General features: G+C 47.0%; 1 protein-coding gene and 1 long non-coding RNA gene across 2 annotated transcripts; both read right to left on the bottom strand.

The window, feature by feature from the left end:
* Nucleotides 1-96: 96 nt before the first annotated feature.
* LOC141423479 (lipopolysaccharide-binding protein-like) lies at nt 97-7,004 on the bottom strand. Its single transcript, XM_074075258.1, has 7 exons — nt 6,878-7,004; nt 5,772-5,948; nt 4,501-4,710; nt 3,478-3,648; nt 2,330-2,397; nt 449-494; nt 97-165 (listed from the first exon to the last, which is right to left on the bottom strand). The coding sequence occupies exons 1-7, from the start codon at nt 6,887-6,889 to the stop codon at nt 97-99; spliced, it is 753 nt and encodes a 250-aa protein (XP_073931359.1). The 5' UTR covers nt 6,890-7,004.
* Nucleotides 7,005-7,731: 727 nt separating this feature from the next.
* On the bottom strand, nt 7,732-12,206 carry LOC141423135 (uncharacterized). Its single transcript, XR_012447786.1, has 3 exons — nt 12,120-12,206; nt 10,125-10,188; nt 7,732-7,790 (listed from the first exon to the last, which is right to left on the bottom strand). It is a non-coding gene; the product is annotated as an uncharacterized lncRNA (long non-coding RNA).
* Between the last annotated feature and the right edge of the window lie 9,957 nt (nt 12,207-22,163).

The raw sequence follows: 22,163 nt of genomic DNA, 5'->3' as shown, positions 1-22,163 counted from the left end.
GGCAGGGCTGGTATCTTACTACAAAGCTTATGCTCTTGAAATATGATCACCTCAAACAGAACTTGTCATGCATAGTTAGCTTTCAAATATGGTGTCCTATTTTCTGGGAGCCTGCAGGGCATCTGTGTCTAGGACCTTGTTGTGTCTCCTGAAGTCCCGTGAATCCTGCTTGGTGAAGTAATTCAAGAGATGCTGAGAGGCAGGAGCTGTTGGTCACATCTGTAATCCTAGCTACTTGGGAGGCTGAGATTGGGAGGATCACAGTTTGAAGTCAGCCCAGGCAAATAATTCTTAAGATCCCATCTCCAAAATAACCAGAGAAAAATGGACTGGAGGTGTGGCTTAACAACAGAGCACTTGCTTTGCAAGCTCAGAGTCCTGAGGTCAAACCACAATCCCACCAATAAATAATAAATAAATAAAGAGATGCTGAGAGAAAATAACTCACATTGACGAAACTGAAGTTGGAGTGTTTCAGTTTGAGATTCAGCTTACTGTGTGGAGAAAGACAGAAGCATAGGTCACTTTCTCGCTGTTACCCCAGTGGTTTTCAGTGTGCTTGGTGACAAAGGCATTTTGTTTGGGGCTTGGGCATCCAGCGATGTGCTGCTTGTGGGTTTGAAGCTTTAAGTTTAGATCATACTTTGAGAGGAAGTGCCATTGTCAAAATTAAAGGTTGCCAAGCATTTTAATATCTCAGAGAAATTATGGGGGTACAAACAAATAGTGGAATACAGAAATGTATACACTATGTTTCCAATGACATAAAAAAATATTTTTTAAGGACTGGAAGGGCCAGGTGCCAGTGCCTCACCTAGCTACTCAGGAGGCAGAGATCAGGAGGATCACAGTTTGAAGCCAGCTCAAGCAAATAGTTTGCGAGACCATATCTTGAAAAAAACCCTTCACAAAAAAGGGCTGGTGAAGTGGCTCAAGATGTAGGCTCTGAGTTCAAACCCCAGTACCACAAGAAAACAAAAAACAACTGCAAGAAAACAAACTATTAGCAGAGTTAGTCTCTATGTGGCAAGGTTATGGGTGGTGGTGTTTGTTTTTATTTACTTTTTTAATTTTCAATTTTTTTCTTGCAATAAGTATGCGTTACTTTTATAATGAACCCGCATTATTTCTGTAATGTACAAATATGTAATAAACATGCATTATTTTTATAATGTGGAAATAGACGGTGAGCAATATAGAAATAGACAATATATGTGGAGAAGGAGGCAGCATAAGTGATGCCAGCCTGCAGATGGCACCTACTGGAGTGAAGGAAGGCAGAATGACACAGGGTACCTGGATGGAACCCCAGGTTCCTCCATGGATCCCCTTCCTGTAGACTTTTCTCTGGGCTGCTGACCTGGTTCCCTTGTTCAGGAACTGTGATTGCCCTGGGCAGATCTCTTTGCTCTCTTCTCCCGGGCAGAGTAGTCTGAACAAGCCCTCGGTGCAGCCCTCATCACTTTGCTGTGTCCTCACAGTCTACGTCTTTGGCTGACCTGACACTGCAGAGACTCCCCAAGCCAGGAGGTCAATGTATGGATGCAAACTCTAGGCACCTTCAAAAGACCATCTGCCCCACCAGCCTGCCACACCAGCCAAATCCTCAACACTAGTTTCTCTTTCTAATGCCCTGTAAAGGAGCCACACATTTTAATAGGGTCAGAGCATTTTATCAGCCATGAGCATTGTACCCTGAGGTCAGGAAATGGTACATCTGATGAACCAATCCCATCCTCAGCAGGAAGAAGCACCTGGAGTGGGTGGATGGGGGGATCGGTATAGAGGACAGTATGGACAGAGGACAAGTGCCAGTCCCCAGGAAGCAGGATAGTCCTGCTGCCCAAAGCCCAAACTTTCCCCACTGAGTGGCCAGTTAGACACACATTTCCTTACTGGATGGGTATCTGGGCAGTGGAGCCATGGGCAGTGGCTTGGGCACATTGACCTCCACCCCAAATCTTCCCCACTCTGTGATGTGTGCCCTCAACAGTTTTTATCTGTTAGGTGTAAAGTACTTGCAAACACAGCTACACGCCAATGTTCTCCCCCATCCTGAACTAGACTGCCCTGCCTAGGCTCCTGCCTTTGCCAAAATTCTAGCTCTCCTACTGAAGCCTCAGAAAGAGAAGGGAGGAGCCCAGAATGACAGAGGACCCAAAGGCAACCTCTGCTGCCTGGCAACTTTTCTCAGCTTCTGCCTTTTTCCTAGAGGCATTCTCACCATGCCTTTTCCAGAGGGACATTTAGCGAATCAGACTAGATGCTCTGGCCACTTTCACAATCTCTTTATCCTCCCCTCCTTCCTCCCTCGCTCATGGTCTCCTACCTTCCTAAAGTCACTGAGCCAACGATCCTGCTGGAGTTCACACCGATGGTGACAGAGATGTTGGTTTTCTGGAAAAGCAAAGCCCACTTAGATGTCTATTTGGCTCCTGATCCTGGAGCCAAATCTCCAGACATAGAACTCCCAGGCCATATGGTCATATGAGACACATGAGCCAAAAGCAAGTGCAGGGAGAGAGGGGCTCACAGTCTACGTCGAGTAGACTCGAGAGGGGTGAGTTAGGCTCGGGGGATGGCTCAAGTGATAGTAAGCTCAAGACCTTGAGTTCAAATCACAGTACAGAAAAAAAAAAGTAAGCTGAGGTTTTCCAGTTCTCTGTTTTAATGGAAGAATTAAGGATACCCCACACTAAGAACAGAGTATTTGAACAGGAACACTTTCAGTTTGTGAGCATGACTAAGACTTTGGAGATGCTATCAAGTGACATTCAGGGAACCCTGACAGTCCTGGAAAAATTAAAAGACTCCAACAACTGACACCTTTCTTTGAGGGAGAGGACTGCCCTGCCAAAAGGTAGCTTTAAGCCAAGCCCCCAGTCCCAGCTGACTTTCTTTTTAACCAGCTGATTGGCTGATCCTAAAATTCATATGGAGATTTGAGGGATCCAGAATAGCAAACACAAGCTTGAAAAAGAAAAATAAAGCTGGAGGACTCACAGTTCCCTGTTTTAAAACTTACTAAAAAACTTACTTAGGGCAAAGACCCTGAGTTCAAACTCCAGTATTGCCCCACCCCCCAAAAAAAGTCAGGTGGGATTTTGATAAGGATTGTGTTGAATTTGTAAGTCACTTTAGAGAGGATTGTCAAATCCGTATCTCTTAAATGATAATTTGATTATTTTTATTTATAATAATTTAAATAGTATGATGTTTTAAATTTTCAAAAATGTATAGTAAACAACTGTGAGAAAATTTAAACTCAGCTGCAGTGAATGGCTAAGGGTTTCTTGCAATTCAGACAGTGCATGACTTGATGAACTCTGCCTGGCTATGCAGATCAGGGAGATAGAATCCACTGAAGCAGAAACAGCCTTCTGCACCTGTCAGCTGTGACCTCACCTCTCAGTCAAGGGAGGGCCTTCCACCCATGGCACCCATGCCCCTTTGCTCCCTGGTCAGGACCAGACTTACCACCCTGATCTGGAAGAGTGGCTTGCGGTCCGAGGAGTTAGGCAGGAGGGCAAAGGCCTGGATATCTATCACTGGCAGGAGGGTCACATTCCCAGGGGTGAACATCAGGAGTGGCTCTGATTCTGGAGATGCCTCAAGCTCCATCTCCATGTTGGGGTATGACCTGGACAGCTGGGGAGAGGGGCAGACACTTAGGATAGTCTGGGAGACAAACGTATTGGAGAAGGCCAGAAGGGCAGAGCCCTACCCAGGGTGCAGGGAATTTTCTTTTCCAGAGCTACTTTTCAAGGTTGGAAGAGGCACCTTGATAAACTGTCTGGGTGGACAAGACACCCCAGTGGATATGTTTGGGTGGCCACCATACTGCCTCCCATTGCCTGCTCACCTTGTCTGGAGGGCAAATTTGGGACTGGAGCTGGACTCACACACTGGCTGTGTGAGGATTAAATGAGACGATACACGAAGCTGCTCTTCGCCCCTCTGCCCCCACCACTTTCCAGCTAGGCCTCTAAATAAACTTCAAACAAGTATTAGTGATGATTGGTTTAGCTCCAAATTACTAGCCTGGCCAAAGCACCCATGCATGTACCTGGAAGGGCCTCTGTGCATTTGTGTTGGTTAGTGCTTTTATCTCTCATCTGAGTAACCCAGTGAGGTTTTTACCACCATTTTTTATTTTTGGTGGTATTGGCATTTGAACTCAGGGCCTCATGCTTTCTAGGCAGGCGCTCTACCACTTGAGCCACTCTGCCAGCTCTTCATCTGCACTTGACAGATGAGGAAACTGAGGCTCAGCAAGGTTAAGTTCCAAATCTGGAAAACAGCAGACATGAGCAATCTAAATCCAGATGCTGCATCTTAGTGCCACAAGGAGTCAGAGGATGATTGTTTATTCTTCCCCATGGTTCTAATATATAAGCTGTCTGTCTACACACAGTTCATCCAAGTCAGAATACAATCTTGGGATCTGGCCCAGGTGAGGGGCCTGCCTTGTCCGCTGGGGTGAGTGAACCAGGGTCTCACCTGAGGAACCAGGGCCCGGAATGCGTTGGTGTGCAGTTGGATCGGAGACTTTAGGGGCATCTGCAGCGGGATGAGCAGGAGGTTGCTGGAGAAGCAGGACATCATTGTCGTAAGAGGGGTGGACCTGGAGATAAGACAGCTTGGCTTCCAGTTCTGCTTCCGCCATTTCTTAGCTGACTCATTGGCAGCAAGATTTATTAGGTTCTTCAACTGTAAAAGAGGGACAGTAATTGCACTTATCTTACTGGCTGTGTGAGGATTAAATGAGACGATACACGAGTTAAGTGCAGGCATGCTATGTGCTCAATAAACGCCTCTTGGGGCTGGCAGAATGGCTCAAGTGGTAGAGTGCCTGTCTAGTAAGCATGAGGCCCTGAGTTTAAACCCCAGTGCCACCAAAAAAATAAAGTCTATGAGAGGATGTGCTCAGGTTCTATGTAAATACTTAAAAAAAAGTCTCTTAGTGTCACTATGATTTCTCAGGATGGTGACCAGAGCTGATCACCCTCACCACCTGGCATTTAATGTACTTCTCAGTCCTCTTGCTTCTTTGCAGGTGGCTCAAGGCTCAGGGCTCGCCCACCTGGACCTTCCGCTTCTCTCCTGTATCCCAGGCATTTCCCTGATGAGTCTCTTACAAGCCTAATGCTATCTTGTCATCTGCTTCTTGGAGGACCTGGTATTATACACCACAGCCTAATTTTTAGCAGCGATGCCGATGTGTATCAGACACCAAGCCTCCCTCCTTGTTATCTTACTTATTTATCTTCTGTATTGGAGATTGAACCCAGCCACTCAGACATGCTAGGCCAGATCTGTACCACTTTTGGGGGTGGGTGGGACTGGAGTTTGAACTCAGGGCTTTGTGCTTGCAAAGCAGACACTCTACCACTGAGCCACATCTCCAGTACAGAGGACTGTACCACTTGAGCTATGCAACCCCCTCATCACTTCTGTTTGTGTTTTGTTTTTGAGACAGGGTTTCATTAACTGCCTGGGCTGACCTTGAACTCTTGATCTTTCTGTCTCCACCTCCTGAATATCCACATCAAACTTTGATAGACAATAGCTCATAAGATCCCCAGGGGAATAAGCACTGTTAGGATCCAGCTGCACAGATAGTGAAACTGAGGCACGGTTTAAATTTGAGTCCATGTTTGGCAGGCTGCAAATTATACCTTCTTCCCTGGGACTCCTTTCAGTACCCACAGAGGGTACAGTCCCATCTAAGCTCTCCCCAGGGAACTACAACCTCCTTCCCCCCAACTCACGTGCTCATTTTGGATGACAATGTTCATGTGCCCAGCCTGGTGATACACCCGGCTTGCCGTATTGAAGACATAGTCGGACGCTGCCAAGTAAACCATGTGTTCATGTTGCCAGGTCAGTGGCAGGGCCGGGGCACTGAAGGGGACTGGGGAGCGCTGGCTTTGGCTGAAGAATTCACCCTGGAGAAAGGGTTTCTCAATCATCCACAGTTCCTACCAGTGAGGGTGACAGGTAGAAGCAACCAGAGCCTGCCTGTGGGAGGCCTACTGTGGCCAACCTCCTCTCTGCCCCTGTTATATGACCGGTCTCATCCTTTGGACTGCTGCTTCTGAACACACCTACAATTTTACATTTATTTGCTCAAGTATTTGATTGTCAGTTTCTTTTCTGGACTCTGTGAGGACGGAGACTTTGACTGTCTTACTCACAGCTGTTTCTTCAGTTTGTATTGTGCCTGGCATATAGCAGGTACTAAATAAAATATTAAATTAATTAACTGATTAATTCTCTCTCTGAAAGTACTACGGATCAGCCCCAGCCCCATTTCCATCCTCCAGAGACTATGGGTCATGTGAATGGAACTCCCTGGAGTTGTATAGTACACAATTTACACACGTGTGTTTGGCTGCTTTGTCATAAGGCTGCCTCTTTCCTGTCTTACAGTCACCATGATGATTGATGAGGTTGCTGGCATTGACTACAGTTTGGTAGGAGCTCCCCAGGTGACCTCAAAAGGCCTGGACGTGTTCTTCAGGGTAAGAGGCTAGGAGAAAGGGGTCTTGGAACTGAAGACTGGTAGGAAATCAGAATCAGCTCCTCCCCTCCCTTTCCAGGCATCTACTTGTTAGTCTCCATCCCTGCCCAGACCTGTAAGGGAACAAGTTCTTATTGATTTAAGCCACTGAGACTGTGGTCAGTCTTAGAGCAGCAATAGGAAATGAACACACCCTCTCTAGCTCCTGTTCATTCTGCAGCTTCCTGTGGGTTGAGCCAGGCTTTGGTGTGCTAACAGTTTGACCAAAATGGGTTTATTCTATTTAACTGACATACACTTTCACCATGTGTCAGTCCTTAGAGGCTGTGCAAATAAATTAATGAAATTCCATACCCTCATCACCATTTTACAGGTGAGAGGTTGAGACACAAGGAATTTTGTGCCTTGCTCAAGGTCCCAGAGGTGGTGACATGCAGGATGCAAACTGAGCAGTAGACCTCCACCGTCCGCGCTTCTCTTTGTCCTGGACTGTGAGGTCACAAGACAGAGATTTCAGGCAGCTGTCAGGACCTCAATGTTGCAGGGCCAAAGGGGATCTTTGCACACCCTTGACCCCACATTCTGAGGGGATCCACCACCTAGTTGGATCTGAGGAGGTGTGGGGGAGCTGGGATCTGAAAGGGGTTGACGCTAATGGACTGGGGGTGGGAGATGAGGAAGGGCAGGACCAAAGACTATGCAGCAGTGTGGGGCCTGGTATCCCAGGGGAACTAATGGGGCCCTGTGTGGTGGGACAAGAGTTGAGGAGGGAGCAAGAGGAAGCTGGAGACCAGGTGTGTAAAGCTTTGTCACCTGAGGTTGGGCTTGGTATTCCGAGAGTCAGAGGAGTCTACCATGGATCTCAGGAGGAGGAGGTGACTTGTGTGGTCATTGAAGGCCCCTGTGGCTTGAAGACCCTGATCTGCTAAAGCAGCAGGCCCATAGCCAACGCCTGATTGTCCCATGTATTTGTAATCCTCTGCCCACCACATGCTCCCAGCAGCTTTTGGAGTCCTTCCTCAACATACCCATCTCCAAACAACAGACCCCAGGAGAGATGGCAACCCCATCTCTAACTCTGTAGCATGAAGATACTTGATGGGAAAAACTCCAGGTTTGCTCCAGGGGGTAATGGTTCCAGGGTACCCGGTGCCATGGAATCTAGTGGCACCCAGAGAAGTGGCGGGGGGGTGTGCTCCAAACCTGGCAGAGTCTGGAGGTATGGCTTCAGATGTGAGGCTGTTGTCTTCCTGACCATTTTGCAGATCTGCCAAAATGGATGAGAAAGCCAGGTGAATCCTTCTTCCTCCCTGTCTACAGCAATGCCTACCTTCCCAGTACACCTGCTCTGTAGGTGCCTTTGTGTGTGTGCTGGGTGGTGATGCCACCACCATGCTCTTCCCTGGCCCCTTTGATTCCTTTTTCTACTCAAGTCCTGGTTCTCTGGGAGTAAGAGGGAGCCAGAGAGGAGCATGGCACTTGTTGTGCACACACTGCTGGCTGGGTCACCAGAGGCCCAAAGCAAAGGCAGAGAGGGTTCAGCCCCTGAGTTCCATTCCTCATTGGCCACCAGCTCACAGCTGAGCAAGTCATGGAACTCCAGAAGTCCCTAGGCTTGTCATTTCCAGCTTCAGCAATTCCTATACTTCCTCCAGGATTTTGCCTTTCTCACCTTTCAACTGTCATTTACTTAGTATTTTCTTTTTACCAAGTGACTTTTAAAAATGAAATACTTTTTTGTTTGTTTGTTTTATTTTGAGGCAGGGTCTCACTAGGTAGCCCAAGGAGGCCTGGAATTCATTCTGTAGCCCAGGTGTCTTCCTGCCTCTGCTTCCTGAGCACTGGGATTACAGACGTGTGCCACCACATGCCTCCACCCATAAAGCTCCCCAGAAACTTCACAGCACTCTTGTCAATGCAAAGCTGGCATCCCTTGGTACGAACAGGAGTAACTGGGAAGATGAATATGAGAAATTAAAGAGAGCCTTCCTGGAAGTCTGGCTAGATACTGCTTCCCAGCTTGATAATGCCTCTTTTCTATTTAAAAAACAAAGCAGAACAAAACAGCTCAGGATACATTAGCCCCCGGTTGAGACTGGAAAGAGAAAAAGGACTGTGAAGGGAATTATTCATTCTGTCATTTTGCATGGTTTAATGACAAGGCTTTCCATCACTTAAGACCAACTCTTGGTTTTTTTGTGTTTTTAAACACTGAGAAGCATTGTTCTATTGCAAATGCCACGTCTGTCAGGTGGACCTGACCTGCCCCTCCTGGGGCATCAAGCCAGGGCAGCCCTACCCAAGAAGCCAGGCCTCCCAGGACTTGGAATATGTATCCATCCCCTGTCCCGGTCCTTTGGCAGAGATCCTCTTTCTGCAGAGCACCTGGAACTCTGCACTCACAGACCCATGGGGACTGAAGTCAGTGACCTCATCCGAAATGTCCATTCCTTGGGCTTGGCTTCTCTGGCACTCGCCCCATTCCCCTGGGACATGTGATACCCAGATTTTTCTAGCTATGTATTCTGTGTTGTGTGGCAGAGACAACAACCCACACAGGACTTCTGGGGAGGTTAAATGCCTATGGAAATAACCTCACTCCGTTTACCCAGCTCTTTCCTGGATCAGGCGCTAACTTGTAAGTATACCACATCGTGGTCCTCACAACAGCCTGGCAAGGTAGCTGTTATGGTTATTCCTATTTCATAGACAAGGATTTTAAGGCTCAGAGAGGTTAGGACAGTTATCTCAGACCTCACAGCCAGAAAAGTGGCAGAGATGGGATTTAAACCCGGATATCCAATTGCAGAGCTCATGGGCTCCACAGTGAGGAGTGATTCCAGTTGAGCTTTGACTCTGAAATGGTAATAATGGTGAGTGCTGTGAACACAATGTGTGTGCCATATACTCTGTGGGGTGAATCCTTACCAACCCTCTTCAAGTAGGGGGCCATTGTCCCCACTTTACAAGTGAGGAGAATGAGGTGCCAGTGGGTTTATTGAGGTCCCCCAAGATATTCAGAGGATAAATCAAAGATGCACCTGTCTGCCTCCCTGGACCAACACTTTCTCCAGAGGTGAGAGGTGCTGAGAGCTATCCCATTGCTATTCTCCATATGGTGTGTTTTTTGAGGGGGTCTTATTTAGGAAATGTTTCTAAGGTGAGAAAGAAACTCAGTTTTCTCCTCTAAAAAGTTTTAAAATTTATTTCCTGGACTTGACTTTTTTTTTGGTGTGGTGTGCGGAAGGGACCCAAAATCATTTCTAACCAATATTTCCCTAATATTACCTGCAATTAGATAATCAAATAACACACTGGCAGTTTCAAATACTAATTAAGCATACATGGTCACACAAATTTAGGAAAGTCTTGACACTTGTCTTTGTACCATGAATGAGGAAGTTTTGATAAACAAATTCAAGTAACGACATACTTAAGAGAAAAGGCTGTTTCCAAATATCTGACTGGGGGTGTGGCTCAAGTGGTAGAGCACCTGCCTAGTAAATGTGAGGCCCCGAGTTCAAACCCCAGCACTGCCAAATATCAAATACGCAGATGCCAGTGATTCACGTGCTACTAATCTGCTTATCCTTCTGTTTACCTTTTCTTCCAAGATATTTTTGATGTTATTTTCAATTCTTTCAAGGAAGAGGTTCAGGATCCAACTGGAGAAAAGAGGAAAGAGGGTGAGATGTATTATTATTATTATTATTATTATTATTATTATTACTATTATTGCAGTACTAGGGTTTCAACTCAGAGCCTACACCTTGAGCCACTCCACCAGCCCATTTTTTGTGATGGTATTTTTTCAAGATAGGGTCCTTTGAACTATTTGCTTGGGGCTGGCTTTCAACCGTGATCCTTCTGATCTCTGCCTCCTAAGTAGCCAGGATTACAGGCGCCCAGCAAAGAGCTAAATCTTTGATAGCAGGCCATGTTGGTGGTAGTGTGGGCTATCAGTCTTCCACACATTTACTAGTGGGAATGGAGACTAGCAACTTCCACAGAGGGCAATTTGTTAGTAGATATTAAAGTGACCAAAAGTACATATAAGAATTTACCTTTAATTTATTGGACCAGGTGCAACATGGTCACAAGGTCATCCTTTGTATCATTGTTTGTAATAGCAAAATATTATTAGAAAATCCCCCAAACTAAGTCTATCAATACAGGACCAATAATACACTGACGTGTCATCATCCAAGGGAGTATTCAGAAAGGAAGCTCTTGTGTTCTGATGTGGAGTGACTTCCAAATATACGTCAAGTAATAAAAGCAAAGGACCTAGCACTGCATACAGCATGCTCCTATCTGTGTACAAAACACAAAAGACTAAATATCCAGAAAGGCAGGCACAGAATCTCTCGGGAACAATACACAGGACACTCGTGGCTGCTATTGCAAGAACTGGTTGGCAGGGGAACCAAAGTGAGAGATTCTGTTCGCTCTGCACCTTTTCGTACATCTTGAATTTTGAAGTATGTGGAAAAATTACCCACTCAAAAACATCTGAAAAATTTTAAGGTATAAGGAGCAAGGTAAGACCTAGTCTTTATATGCCCCTCTCCCACCCTGCCTCTCTTCACCCACCCAAATAGGCCCAGCAATGCAGCAGATTAGCACCTCACTAATCTCAGGGAATTCTAGATCACTTCAGATAGAGCTGCCTGTAGAGTTCCTTCCAACTACACACCCACTCTGTGAGAACCGAGGCCTGGAACAGGGCTTCTCACCCTATGTGCTTGTGAAGACTTGATGGGAAGGGTGAGAAGTTGTGCAAAATAAGTAGACAAAGAAGAATTACTTCTGGCATTTTTTTCCCCTCCCATAAAGTTTTCTTTACCATTTCGATGTTTGCTAACTGAATGACTGTGATGGGTATGCAGATGTATGAATATTATCTATGTATATGTATAATAGACTTGTGGGGTAAAATCAGATACATTTGGTTTTTAGGGCTCCTCAAGAAAGCATCCTGAACTTTCCAGGACTCTGTCCTCTGAGCAAGCCTGGGACCCACAGCCTGGCTGGACCTCAGTCCCTGGATGGGCCTGAACTCTCTGGCTGCTGCCTTAGAGACCACAATGGGGACCCTGATAGCCATGGTTGCAGTGTTGCTTCCAGAAAGATCTGCCCCCTTCTACACTCATGGGTATCCTTACAACTTGAGTCAAAGTTCAAAATACTGAAGTGGTAAGAGATTTTCCATGGATCACAGAGCACATAAGTTATCCTGGATTCCTTCTTCTTGTTTCCCATATGCAAATCAACTTCCTTCCCACCCCCACTACCATCCCCTGCCTGGCACCATTGTTTCTTATCTGGACACTGCCTCTGCCTCCTCTCTAGTCCTCTCCATCCATCCTGCTCTAATGTCTTCTAAAGATGCAATCTTTAAAAACAAACAAACAAAAAAGATGATTACATCATTCCCTTTTTTTGTTGTTATTGATACTGAGGATAGAACTCAGGACATTGTGCAATCGCTCTACCACTTGATCCACACCACCAGCCCTTTTGTTTATATTTTTGTTTTTGAGATAGTGTCTCACTAACTTTGCCTAGGCTGGCTTCAAAGTTGCAATCTTCCTACCTTCACCTCCCGAGTAGCTGGGATTTCCGGCATGTACCAAGGTACAGGCATCACCCAACCTCTTAAAATCCTCCAAGGGCTCGCACCACCGTCTGTGATAAAAACTAAGGTCTGGCTCCTGCCTGCTCCCTAAAATTATTCTGATTAGTCACTCCCACTCCTTCCAGATATACTGATCTCTTTTTACTTCCTGGAAAGCTTTTGCGTGCATACACTTCTACCTCTGCCAGTAAAGCTCTCCCCTCCTCCTCTTTTGGCAGAGTTCAAGGCTCATTTCAGATGTCCTTTCCTTGAGGAAACAGTCCCTTCTGCAAAGGCTAGATGAGTCCTATGCTCAGAGCACCTGGATCCCCTCCTTCTGTGTACATGGTCAGAATTGCATGTGAGCAGTTCATCACACATCAACACAGTTAACACTCTTGCCACCACTAAAAAATGGCTAAGACCATTTTTCTATGTCTGTATCTATAAAGCATCCACCACCATCTGAAAACATTTTGCTGTCCCCACTGTGTCTGTGTGCATGTGTATGAACGGTATAGACTCTCCTGGCTTTGCTCCTGAGACGTGGGCATATCTCCACCTAGTTAAAACAGTAAGTTTGTAGGCTCAACTGATAATCTCCTCTTCCCGTCGGCAGTCTTCAGTTCAAGGCTCCTGCAGTTTGTGCAGAAAACATTTGTCAGCAGCTGAGTGAGTGAACAACTAACGGTCTCTGGGCTTCCCCAAATATAAATTCCCTAGCAACTGCAGGATTAGGCTCTGTGTTTCTGTGGACACTGTGTCCCTTTTCACTCTCACCCCACATACTAACTAGAGCAAAGCGATCTGGAGGGCTGGTAGAGCCCTTGCTTAGGGGTAGACTGCTTGCCTAGTAAATGGGAAGCTCTAAATTCAATCTTAAGTATCACAAACAAAACAGAAAAAAACTTTGCTGAGGTGTGATGGTGCCCATCTGTAATCCCAGCTACTCAGGAGGTGGAGGTAGGAGGATCTTGGTCCAAGACTGGCCTAGGCATAAACACAAGACCCTCACAGAAATACAAACTAAAAAATTCAAAAGGCTGGGTGGAGCATGGCTCAAGTAGTAGAGCACCTGCCTAGCAAGCTCAAGGTCCTGAGTTCAATTCCCAATGCCACACACACACAAAAAAAGCCTTTGACTGTTGGTTCTGTGTGGCCTGCCACTGGCAGCTCCATCTGCTGCCCTCCTTGTGTCTATAGACTCATATGTCCATCGCTCTTGTTCTCTGCCTTTGGGTTGTTTGGGTAAAGAGAGGCACAGGCTGGCAGGAAGGAGGAGTGGGACATTCATGTTGAGGCCACTCCCTCCCTCACCATTGTTCTGGCGGTGGCTGTGTTCCTCTATGGCAATAGACTTGTCTGTTCCTTGCCCAACGTTCCAGCTCTTTCCAGGCTTCTCATTCTCAACCTTAAAGGTGGTAATAGCTCCCTGCTGTTGCTAGTCTCTGGATACAACACTCCATGTGTTTTCCTTAAGTCTGTTCACACCTCCATTAATATTCCCCCCACCATTAGATTTTTGCCAGTGAAACCTGTTCAGTGCCCAGTGAGGGGCTTGAGGGATGCAATGAAAACAAAAGCAGAGTAAAGGCAGCCCCTCGAAGATTGCAGTCACCCTTCCAAACTCCCTGAGCAGCTACCACAGGCAAATCACTGCTGTATGCTGAGCCTTAAAGAATCCTGCCCAGGACTCCACATTCCTGTTCTTTTCTTTCTTTTTCTTTTTCTTTTGGTGGGACTGGGGTTTGGACTCAGGGTTTGAACTGCAAAGCAGGCACTCTACCACTTGAGCTGCACGTCCAGTCCTATACACTTTCCCTTATAGAGCCATGTAGTACATATTTGGGGCACTGCATGCTTTGTAGCAACTACTCAACTCTGCCATTACAGTGCTAAAGCAGCCATAGTCAAAAGGAATGAATGGGGCTATGTTTCAATAAAACTTTATTCACAAAAATGGATGGTAGCTGGATTTAGTTTATAGGCTATAGTTTGCTGAGCCTTGATTTTTAAAAAAAAATGTTTTGAAATATAATTTCCCTATGTAGCTCAGGCCTGGAATTCACAATCTCCCTGCCTCCGCCTCTTAACTGCTGGGATTATAGTTGTGCATCACTATGCTTGACTTTGCATCCTGATCTTGCTAAGTCTTAACATCTTGCTCTTGTGCCCCGTTAGATGAGCTGGATTAGAAGCAAGCTGGATGCCCAAGCAGTGGTAACTGTCCCCAGTGAGTATATGGGGTCACTTACCTCAAGGTTCCAGAAATCTTAATGCTGACATAGCCAATAGAATTGCTGCAGTGGGCCACAGAGGCTGTGGGTCTCCCAGACTGGTCCTTGCCCAAGTTCAGAGAAACCAAGATGGAAATGCCATTTATCTTCAGATCAAAGGTGCCCTGGAGGGTGCTGGTTGTGAGAAAAGAAAAGTGAAATTGCTGTGTAATCAGGCTAATCTCCAAGAACAGGAATCAGAAAATCAGAGAGCCAGACCTGTCTCCCAGGCTCCCACAGACTCACTGGGTCTCTGTCTGGGCCTCTCCATATCATTAAGTGAAGTAGCCGTGCTTACTGAGTGTTTGCTACAGGCCAGGCACACTGTTCAATGCCTGATCTCTGTTGTGTATTTAATCCATGACTGCACCTGTTGTTAATCCCACATCATAGATAATGGGACGGAAGCTCAGGAATTTGAATCCTTTGGAAAGTGGTCGTTCATGAACCCAGAACTGGAATCCAGGGTGGGAGGGCGACCCTTGCTCAAAGCCAAGCCTCATTCTCACCAGAGTCCTACTCACATGAAAGCCTTTTTCACCTTCCAGTTTCCTCCCATGAACATGTAGTTATTGGACAGAGAAGCTCTTATTCCCCTCGGTGGAAGCAGACTCAGAGCTGAGTTCTGGAGCACAAAGTCATGGATTTGTAGGCTGCGAGAGGAACACAGACCATGGAACCCATCCATCTCTGAATGAGCCCCGAATGAGTCCTGAGAGCCCCCTCCCCCTGTTCTCTCTTTTAAATGTGTTGGTGTAAACTGCAAAGGACCAGCAGTCAGTTCAGGAGAGACTTTCAGTCTGCTCAGACCTTCCTTCCTCCGGGATCTTCCCCCAGTTCTCCAAGACCAAAGCCTTTCTCTCTCCTTTGACAGCCATCTGCACCGTGGCCCCTGTCCTTGCTGCTGACTTGACCCTTGCTACCTCAAGGACCCTATGAGCTGGGGTGTCCAGGAAGCATCTCTCTCCCATATTCTCCACTCATGACTTCAAATAGAAGCAGGGGCTCAGGGATAGGGGTGTAGCGCAGTGGCAGATGTCATTCTTAGCAAGTGTGAGGCCCTGGGTTCCATCCCCAATACCACAGAAAGAAAAAAAAGCAAGGGATCACAATTCAGATTGGAGCTCTTGTAACCTGCAGGCCATGTGGGGCCTACGGATATACCTTTCTTTTAACATATAGCATTTATGTTTATAAATATTGCCAACATTTTAAAATTGGGAAATTTCACACTAAAAATGTGAAAAAAAAAAAAAAACCAAACTGGATTTCTGGCTTCTCTTGAAAACAAAAATCATTAGAGCATCACTCAACTCCAGGCAAGGACCACATTCTCCATTCACCTATTTGCCCTTAGATCAATTCTCTTGGATGGGATGGACCTTTGCCAACTACATTTCCCAGGCTTCTTTGCAACTGGCCTCTGGTTCAGATTGCCCAATGGGAAGGAAGCACTTGAGAGGAATGTAGCAGATGGGAAGAGGGAGAAGCCAGGATATGTTTCCTCTTTCTGCCTGTCTTTGGCAGGGATTACATGTGCACAGACAATGCCTCGAAGGCCTTGAGTCTCTCTGGACTGACGTAGGGCTGGGGAATGATCCCTAAGTGTCTCCCTTTCATCCTGATGATTCACAGCCCCTTCTAAAAGCCTCACAAAAGCTGGCATCACCCCTCTGCCTTTAGTCCACTGACAGCTCCATGAGTCTCAGCTTCCATCCTTCCTCCCTTGCTGCCCCTGTGGTGGAGAAAGGAGACCTCACCTGTGAAAATCATGGTTCACCCATCCAACCCAACTCACCGTGTAGCTTCCTGAGAAGTCAGGCAAGGGGATGGCGGCCAGCTCCTTCTTCAGGGTGGCAATTGCATACTGGCGGGCTGGGGAAGTGGAAGAGTCTTTGATTAGTCAGTCCCTTCTGTGTGGGAGGCAGCTTGGATGGCTGGGCCTTGGAATCATATACACTGGGCCTGAATGCAAGATGTGCCGTTTACTTGATGCAATCCCAAGTAAGTCTCTTACACTCCTGGAGCCTCAGTTTCCCCACCAGCAAAATGGTAATAATGCTACTGACCTGAGCCTGAGAATTACATTATCTCAGGCACTCGAATTGTCAGGAAAGGCAATGATTCTTTTTTATTTTTTTATTTATTGAACAGGGTCTTGAGGAGGATGGGATGCAGGGGGCTCTTGGGGACTCATTTTCTGCAGGGTGGTCCAACTTTCAGCTTTTGCACTGTTGCCTGGGCCGTTGTTAGCAATGTAGACTCCCAGGCTCAATCTTGGTCAATCTTGGGTGGACCCCCAGAATCTGCACTTGAACATTTGTCCCAGCAATTTTAATTGTGGGAAAATGCTGGTCTGTTCCATCCTTACCCTCCAATATTCAAGATGGGGAAACAAGCTGAGAAGGTAACATATCCAAGGTGTCTAAACCAGGTAGTTACAGAGTCCCAGCCTGTGATTCACTGTCTTTGTTATCATGCCACAATAGTAGGCAATAGTGGGCATCAGAGGAAACAACCCAACCCTCTTACCATATTCCAGGCCTTTTCTGGTGATCCGGACCATGAACCCAGGATTAGAATCCCCTTCTCCAAACCTGGAGCTCCCCACCAGCAGCAGTAGGACCACTACCACACAGTACAGTCTGGCCATTATCCTTGTCCTCGGTCTTTCCTGGGCAGAAGTTGATTAGAGCCTCTTTGTAGGAGCCTCCCTCACTGAAGGTGACACAGATGCTGAGGTGCTTATAAAGCTAGGGGCTGGTTGAGGAACTGAGCCAGCTAAGGGGAGGGGTGGAGGGAGTTCAGGACTTTGGGGCAGCCCATTTCCAGCAACTTAAGATAAGGAGAAGGTTCCTTATGAAATCATTTGAGATTTATTTTTTGGCCTGAAGTAGCGGAAGGGGTGCCACACCTCCAAATTCTTCCTCTTCCAAGCTTTCCTGCTCAATGCTATTTCTCCAATGAGCCTCCCACAATGCCTCTCTCCAAATGAATACCATCCATTCATCCCCCTATTATCTATGGCTTGAAGTCTAAATACCCAGTTTGGCAGTGAAGGTCACCACGGTGTAGCTGTGTGCCACTGGCCCAGCCTGCGGGAGCCAGGCACTCTCCCTCTACTGGAATCTGCTGTAATCTTCTGTTCCCTACTTCATCATGTAAGGCCATCTCAAGTCACTCACAAATACGACAGGTGCTCCACAACTCTGAGCTTCAAACGCTTCTGGATTTGCTTTTGCCTGTGTTATTTTCTGATAGGTTTTATTGTAATTTACCTGTAATAAAATGCACATGTTTGAAGAGTCTTGACACATATATGCACCTGTGTGGCTTCTCCATAATTCAGACACAGAACATTCCGTCACCCCAAGAAATTCTCTGGTGCCTGTTCTCAATCTCCCTCCTTACCTCAGATCCCAGAAATCACAGATTAATCTTGCAGGTTCTAGAATTTCACGTAAATAGAATCATGGAATGTATGTCCTTTTCTGACTGGCTTCTTCCATGCAACATTAGGCTATAAAGATTAGTCCATATTTTTCTGTGTATCAGTAATTTCTTTTTAATATCTAAGAAGTACTCCATACAATAGCTAGGAGTGATCTTCTTATTGCGTTGTATTTTTACTTTTCTTCAAATAGGAAACACATTCACCTGGTTCAAAAACCAGTCAATATAAACAAGATGCTTAGTTAAAAAAAAACCTCACACTTACATCTCTTTTTAAAAAAAGATTATTTATTAGCTTGTTTATTTCTTTTTATGAGACAGGAATCTTACTATGTAGCCCAGGCTGGTCTCAAACTTGAGATATTCCTGCTTCTGCCTCCTGAGTAGCTGAATTACAGGCACACAAAACTACCATGCCTGGCTTTAAAATAGGTTTTTTTATTTTTTAATTGTAAGTGCTGGAGATTGAACCCAGGGCTTCACACATGCTAGGCAAGCACTCTACCATTTGAGCCAAGTCCGCAGGCATTTTGTTTGTATTCTGCTCTGTTTTGTTAGTATTGGGGTTTGAACTCAGTGCCTCCCCCGCTTGCTAGATGAGTACGCTACTACTTGGGCTGTGCTCCCAGCTTATCTCTCTTTTGTATCTTCCTGGTTCCTATCTACTTTCCACCCAAACCAAGATACAAATTCTAATAAGTACCAAGAGACATAGAAAGTGCTTTGAGCGTACACATTAAAACCCATGTGAACACAGAAAGTAATCAAGACAGTAGAGGTAATTGCACTTGGTTTTGAAGTATGAGTTAGGAGTTTGACAAGCAGACAGAGAGAGGTATCTTAGGCATAGAGAACAGCACAAGCTGACCCAGGGAGGTGCAATATGGCCACCTTTGGAAGAAGTGAGGAAACATGGGAAGGTGAGAGTGAGGGTGGGAGAGGAGCACAAGCAGGGGCAGGGATCTCATTGAAGGGCCTCCATTAGCCTGTCCTTGCTGAAGAAAGAACATGAGTTGGCTCCAGTTTCTCAGGAGTTGACAGCCCAATGTTCTGTGAAGTCTCCTTTGCCCTGGGCAGCAAGGATCCTTCACGACCTCTCAGCTCAGATTCCATCACTTTTGGTCACAAATTGGTTTAATTTAAGACTTGGTCCTGTTCATATTAAAATTGCAGTTTTATATTCTAAAGTCCCCATCTTCCATTCAGGCTTCCCGTGGCTCTTGTAGTGCAAAGCATGCAAGCAAGTGTGTGTGTGGGTGGGTGTGTGTGCACATGCATATGTGGATGTATGTGTGGTACACTTTGTGGGACTGGTCTTTCTGTCTGAATTTCTCTTCATCCCCTCCTCTTCTGTGCTCTTTCCTATAAGGAAGAGGGAGGGGAGGCCGCCTGGGGTGAGTTGGGTGTGGAGGTCCCCGGTGGTCTTTGTGGTAGCAATCTTGCTGTAAACCTGCTGAGGGCCCTGGCTACTGGCCAAGCTTGATGTCTCTCAGCTCAGGCTGTGTAAGCAATCCATGAGGACCTCCACCAAGCAGAAGCAAGTATCAGTCCCTGGGAGAACCATCCTCTACCTCCCTCCCTACCCCAACCCCAGGCCTGTGGCCAGAAGTGACTTGAGTTTTATTGTTGGGAAACAGGATCTCAGGGAGGCCCTTGATTCTTTTCTGCCCAAGCTGTTGCTTGAGTCCTAGGAAGTCAGGGGGCCTGATTTGGGGAGCCCTGACATATCAGGTCTGGCCACCTGCCCCAAAAGTAACATGTGAAAAGTAGTGGTGAATGGCAGGAAAGGAATTTAGTGTTCAGTACAGCCATACTGAGATGACAAGGGGACCTGTGACCTCAGCCTATCTTTAGGGGCACTGACATGAGCTATAGGTTTGACAATGAGAAAAACCAAAGCAGGGGACAGGGACAGTGCACAATTAAGTAGTCCTGGTCACTCTGTGGTCTGGCTGATTGTTAGCTCGGGTCTGGCTCTGAGAGGCCCTGAGAAGTCATACCTCTGGAGGGGACAATTCTGGGCAGTTTGGTGAGGGTTCCTGTTATGGGGTGATTGCTCCCAGTTAGGGGTGCAGTCTCATCATGGGGCCATCTGTTGGGAAGGCTCCCTGTGACTGCAGGAGAGAATGACTTAGTGGAGGAGACAGGCAGGAAGGCTGGATGGAGTCCATTGCTTCAGGTTGGGGGCAATGGCTGCTCTGGGGGTCTGGAACAGGATGCTGGTGCTGACAATCCATTGATGTTGGAGTCTCTGCAATCTTGACAGTGCCTACTACTTACTCTTGGTACCATTAGCCTTTGAGAGGGTTGACCAGCTTTAGATGAACACCCCTCAGGTGATCAACATGTCTGGGTGCAGAGCTGAGCGGAAAGCTGACCCAGGGTTAAAGGTAGTAAAGGAGATAGATGCAAAGTGAAGGCAGAAATGCCAGCTTTTTCCTGCTTTTTCCTGAGTTCCTTACCCGTCAAGTACCTGCAGACCTACGATGTCAGTGCATTTAGCCAAGGTGGCCCCTAAGTCCCGGTTACACTGCCATTCTGCCCCTTGCCGGTGTTCTTTTCCTCAACTCTGGACTGGGGACAGCTCAGTGGGTCTTCTCCCCTGGCCTTGTTTAGGGAACTGGTGGGGCATACCTTCCCCTCTCTCATAGCCTGGCATGGAGGAAGGGAGAGCTGAGGGTCTTTCTTTACAACCCTTTGGGGATGGTTTTCATGGGAAGGTGGCTTTGGGGTCCACCCAGATGAAAGATGGAGGATGGAGAAGAAGCAGCCATGGGATTGAACTGCAGAGTCGTTTAGGGGAAGCACACAGGACCCCACTAGTTTGCTGGGGCTGCTGTGATAAGACACAAGCTCGGTGACATAAACAACAGAAAGTTGTTTTCTCACTGCTCTGGAGGCCTGGAATCTGAGAGCAAAGGGTTGGCAGGGCTGGTCCCTCTGGAGGGTCGTGAGGAAGACTCTATTCCACACCTCTACCACCCTCTGGTGACCTGTGGGCAGTGTTTGGTGCTCCTGGGGCATAAGAGCGTCACTTTGCTCTCTGCCTGTGCCCTAGACAGGGAGAATACATGAACATTGAGCAGAGAGCAGGGAGATGCGTTTACACAAGTCCTATTGGATTTGACACCCAAATCACCCCATCTTCACCTAAGTAATTACATCTGCAATGACCCCATTTCCACATAAAGTGACACTGAGACACTGAGGGGTTAGGACTTACCATATCTACGAATGGAGGATATAATTCAGCCCCTAACATTTTCCCGTCTGCTGTAGTGAGTGAGGGTGCAGCCATGTTGATGCTGAAATTCGGGCCTGGATCCTGCCCTACTGCTCCTCTCTGAGTCTGTGTCCAGTCACCAATATGGGCACAGTGGACTTGCTTAGCAGGGTTCTTGTGGGGATTAAGGAAGGTGAGATTGGGGAATGCCCTGAGCTCCTGCCCGCACTGACCTGAACAGTGACTTTACTTGAGCTGGGGACAATCTCCTGAGCTGGCCTTCTGGGAAGCCAACGATCCCCGAAAATGCAGACCCAGCAGTTGAAACTCCTCACCTCTCTCACTTCTGCTTTAGCTGGACCGTGAGGTCAAGGGCAGGAACTTGGACGCTCTGGCCTTTCTGCAAGCGTTGCTCAAAAGCTTGGGGCTGAGCACTTGCTTCTCTGAGGGGTCTGACAACACTGCTTCTTCCTTGGACTTTCTAGGGTGTCTGACACAAGTCCCTTTCCACCTCACTCTCATCCTGGGATTCTCACCAGTCTCCACCCAGACCCCTCTGCTCCCAAGGAAAAGGGAGGCTATGCAACCTACTACAAACACCATGGCTGACGCATCCGTGGCAGATTTTCTTCTCCCCCTAAGTAAGACCACTTGGCCTTCAAGTTGGGTTCACTCCAGTGGTGCACACCACCTTGACCTGCCACCTGGGCTTTGTAATTTTCCATAGGTCCTTTGTTCTATTGACCCAGGATGGGCTAAGGCCATATCGTACCTGATTAAAAGCATATCTTAATAGATAACCTCTGACCATGAAAAATGGTGTTGGTACAAATGCTACAACAGGGTGAAAATAACTTCCTTCCACCCCTGGTCCCTATCCTGCAGCTCCCTTCCCAGAGGCAGTGACTGCCTTACTCTCCCAGAAGGACTTTGTGACCACAGATGCACACGTAGCAACCCGTCCGCTGCATCTCGCCATCTGCACATCTCCATGACGTTTGGCATGTCTTCCCATGTGGACACGCAGGCCCGGCTCCTCGATTTCAGTGACCAGAGTATTCCATGTGCGGG

The sequence above is a fragment of the Castor canadensis genome, chromosome 5 (assembly GCF_047511655.1).
Source record: "Castor canadensis chromosome 5, mCasCan1.hap1v2, whole genome shotgun sequence".
NCBI classification, from domain to species: Eukaryota; Metazoa; Chordata; class Mammalia; order Rodentia; family Castoridae; genus Castor; species Castor canadensis.
The sequence above is the reverse complement of the archived record's forward strand: the minus strand, read 5'-3'. Positions and strand labels throughout refer to the sequence as shown.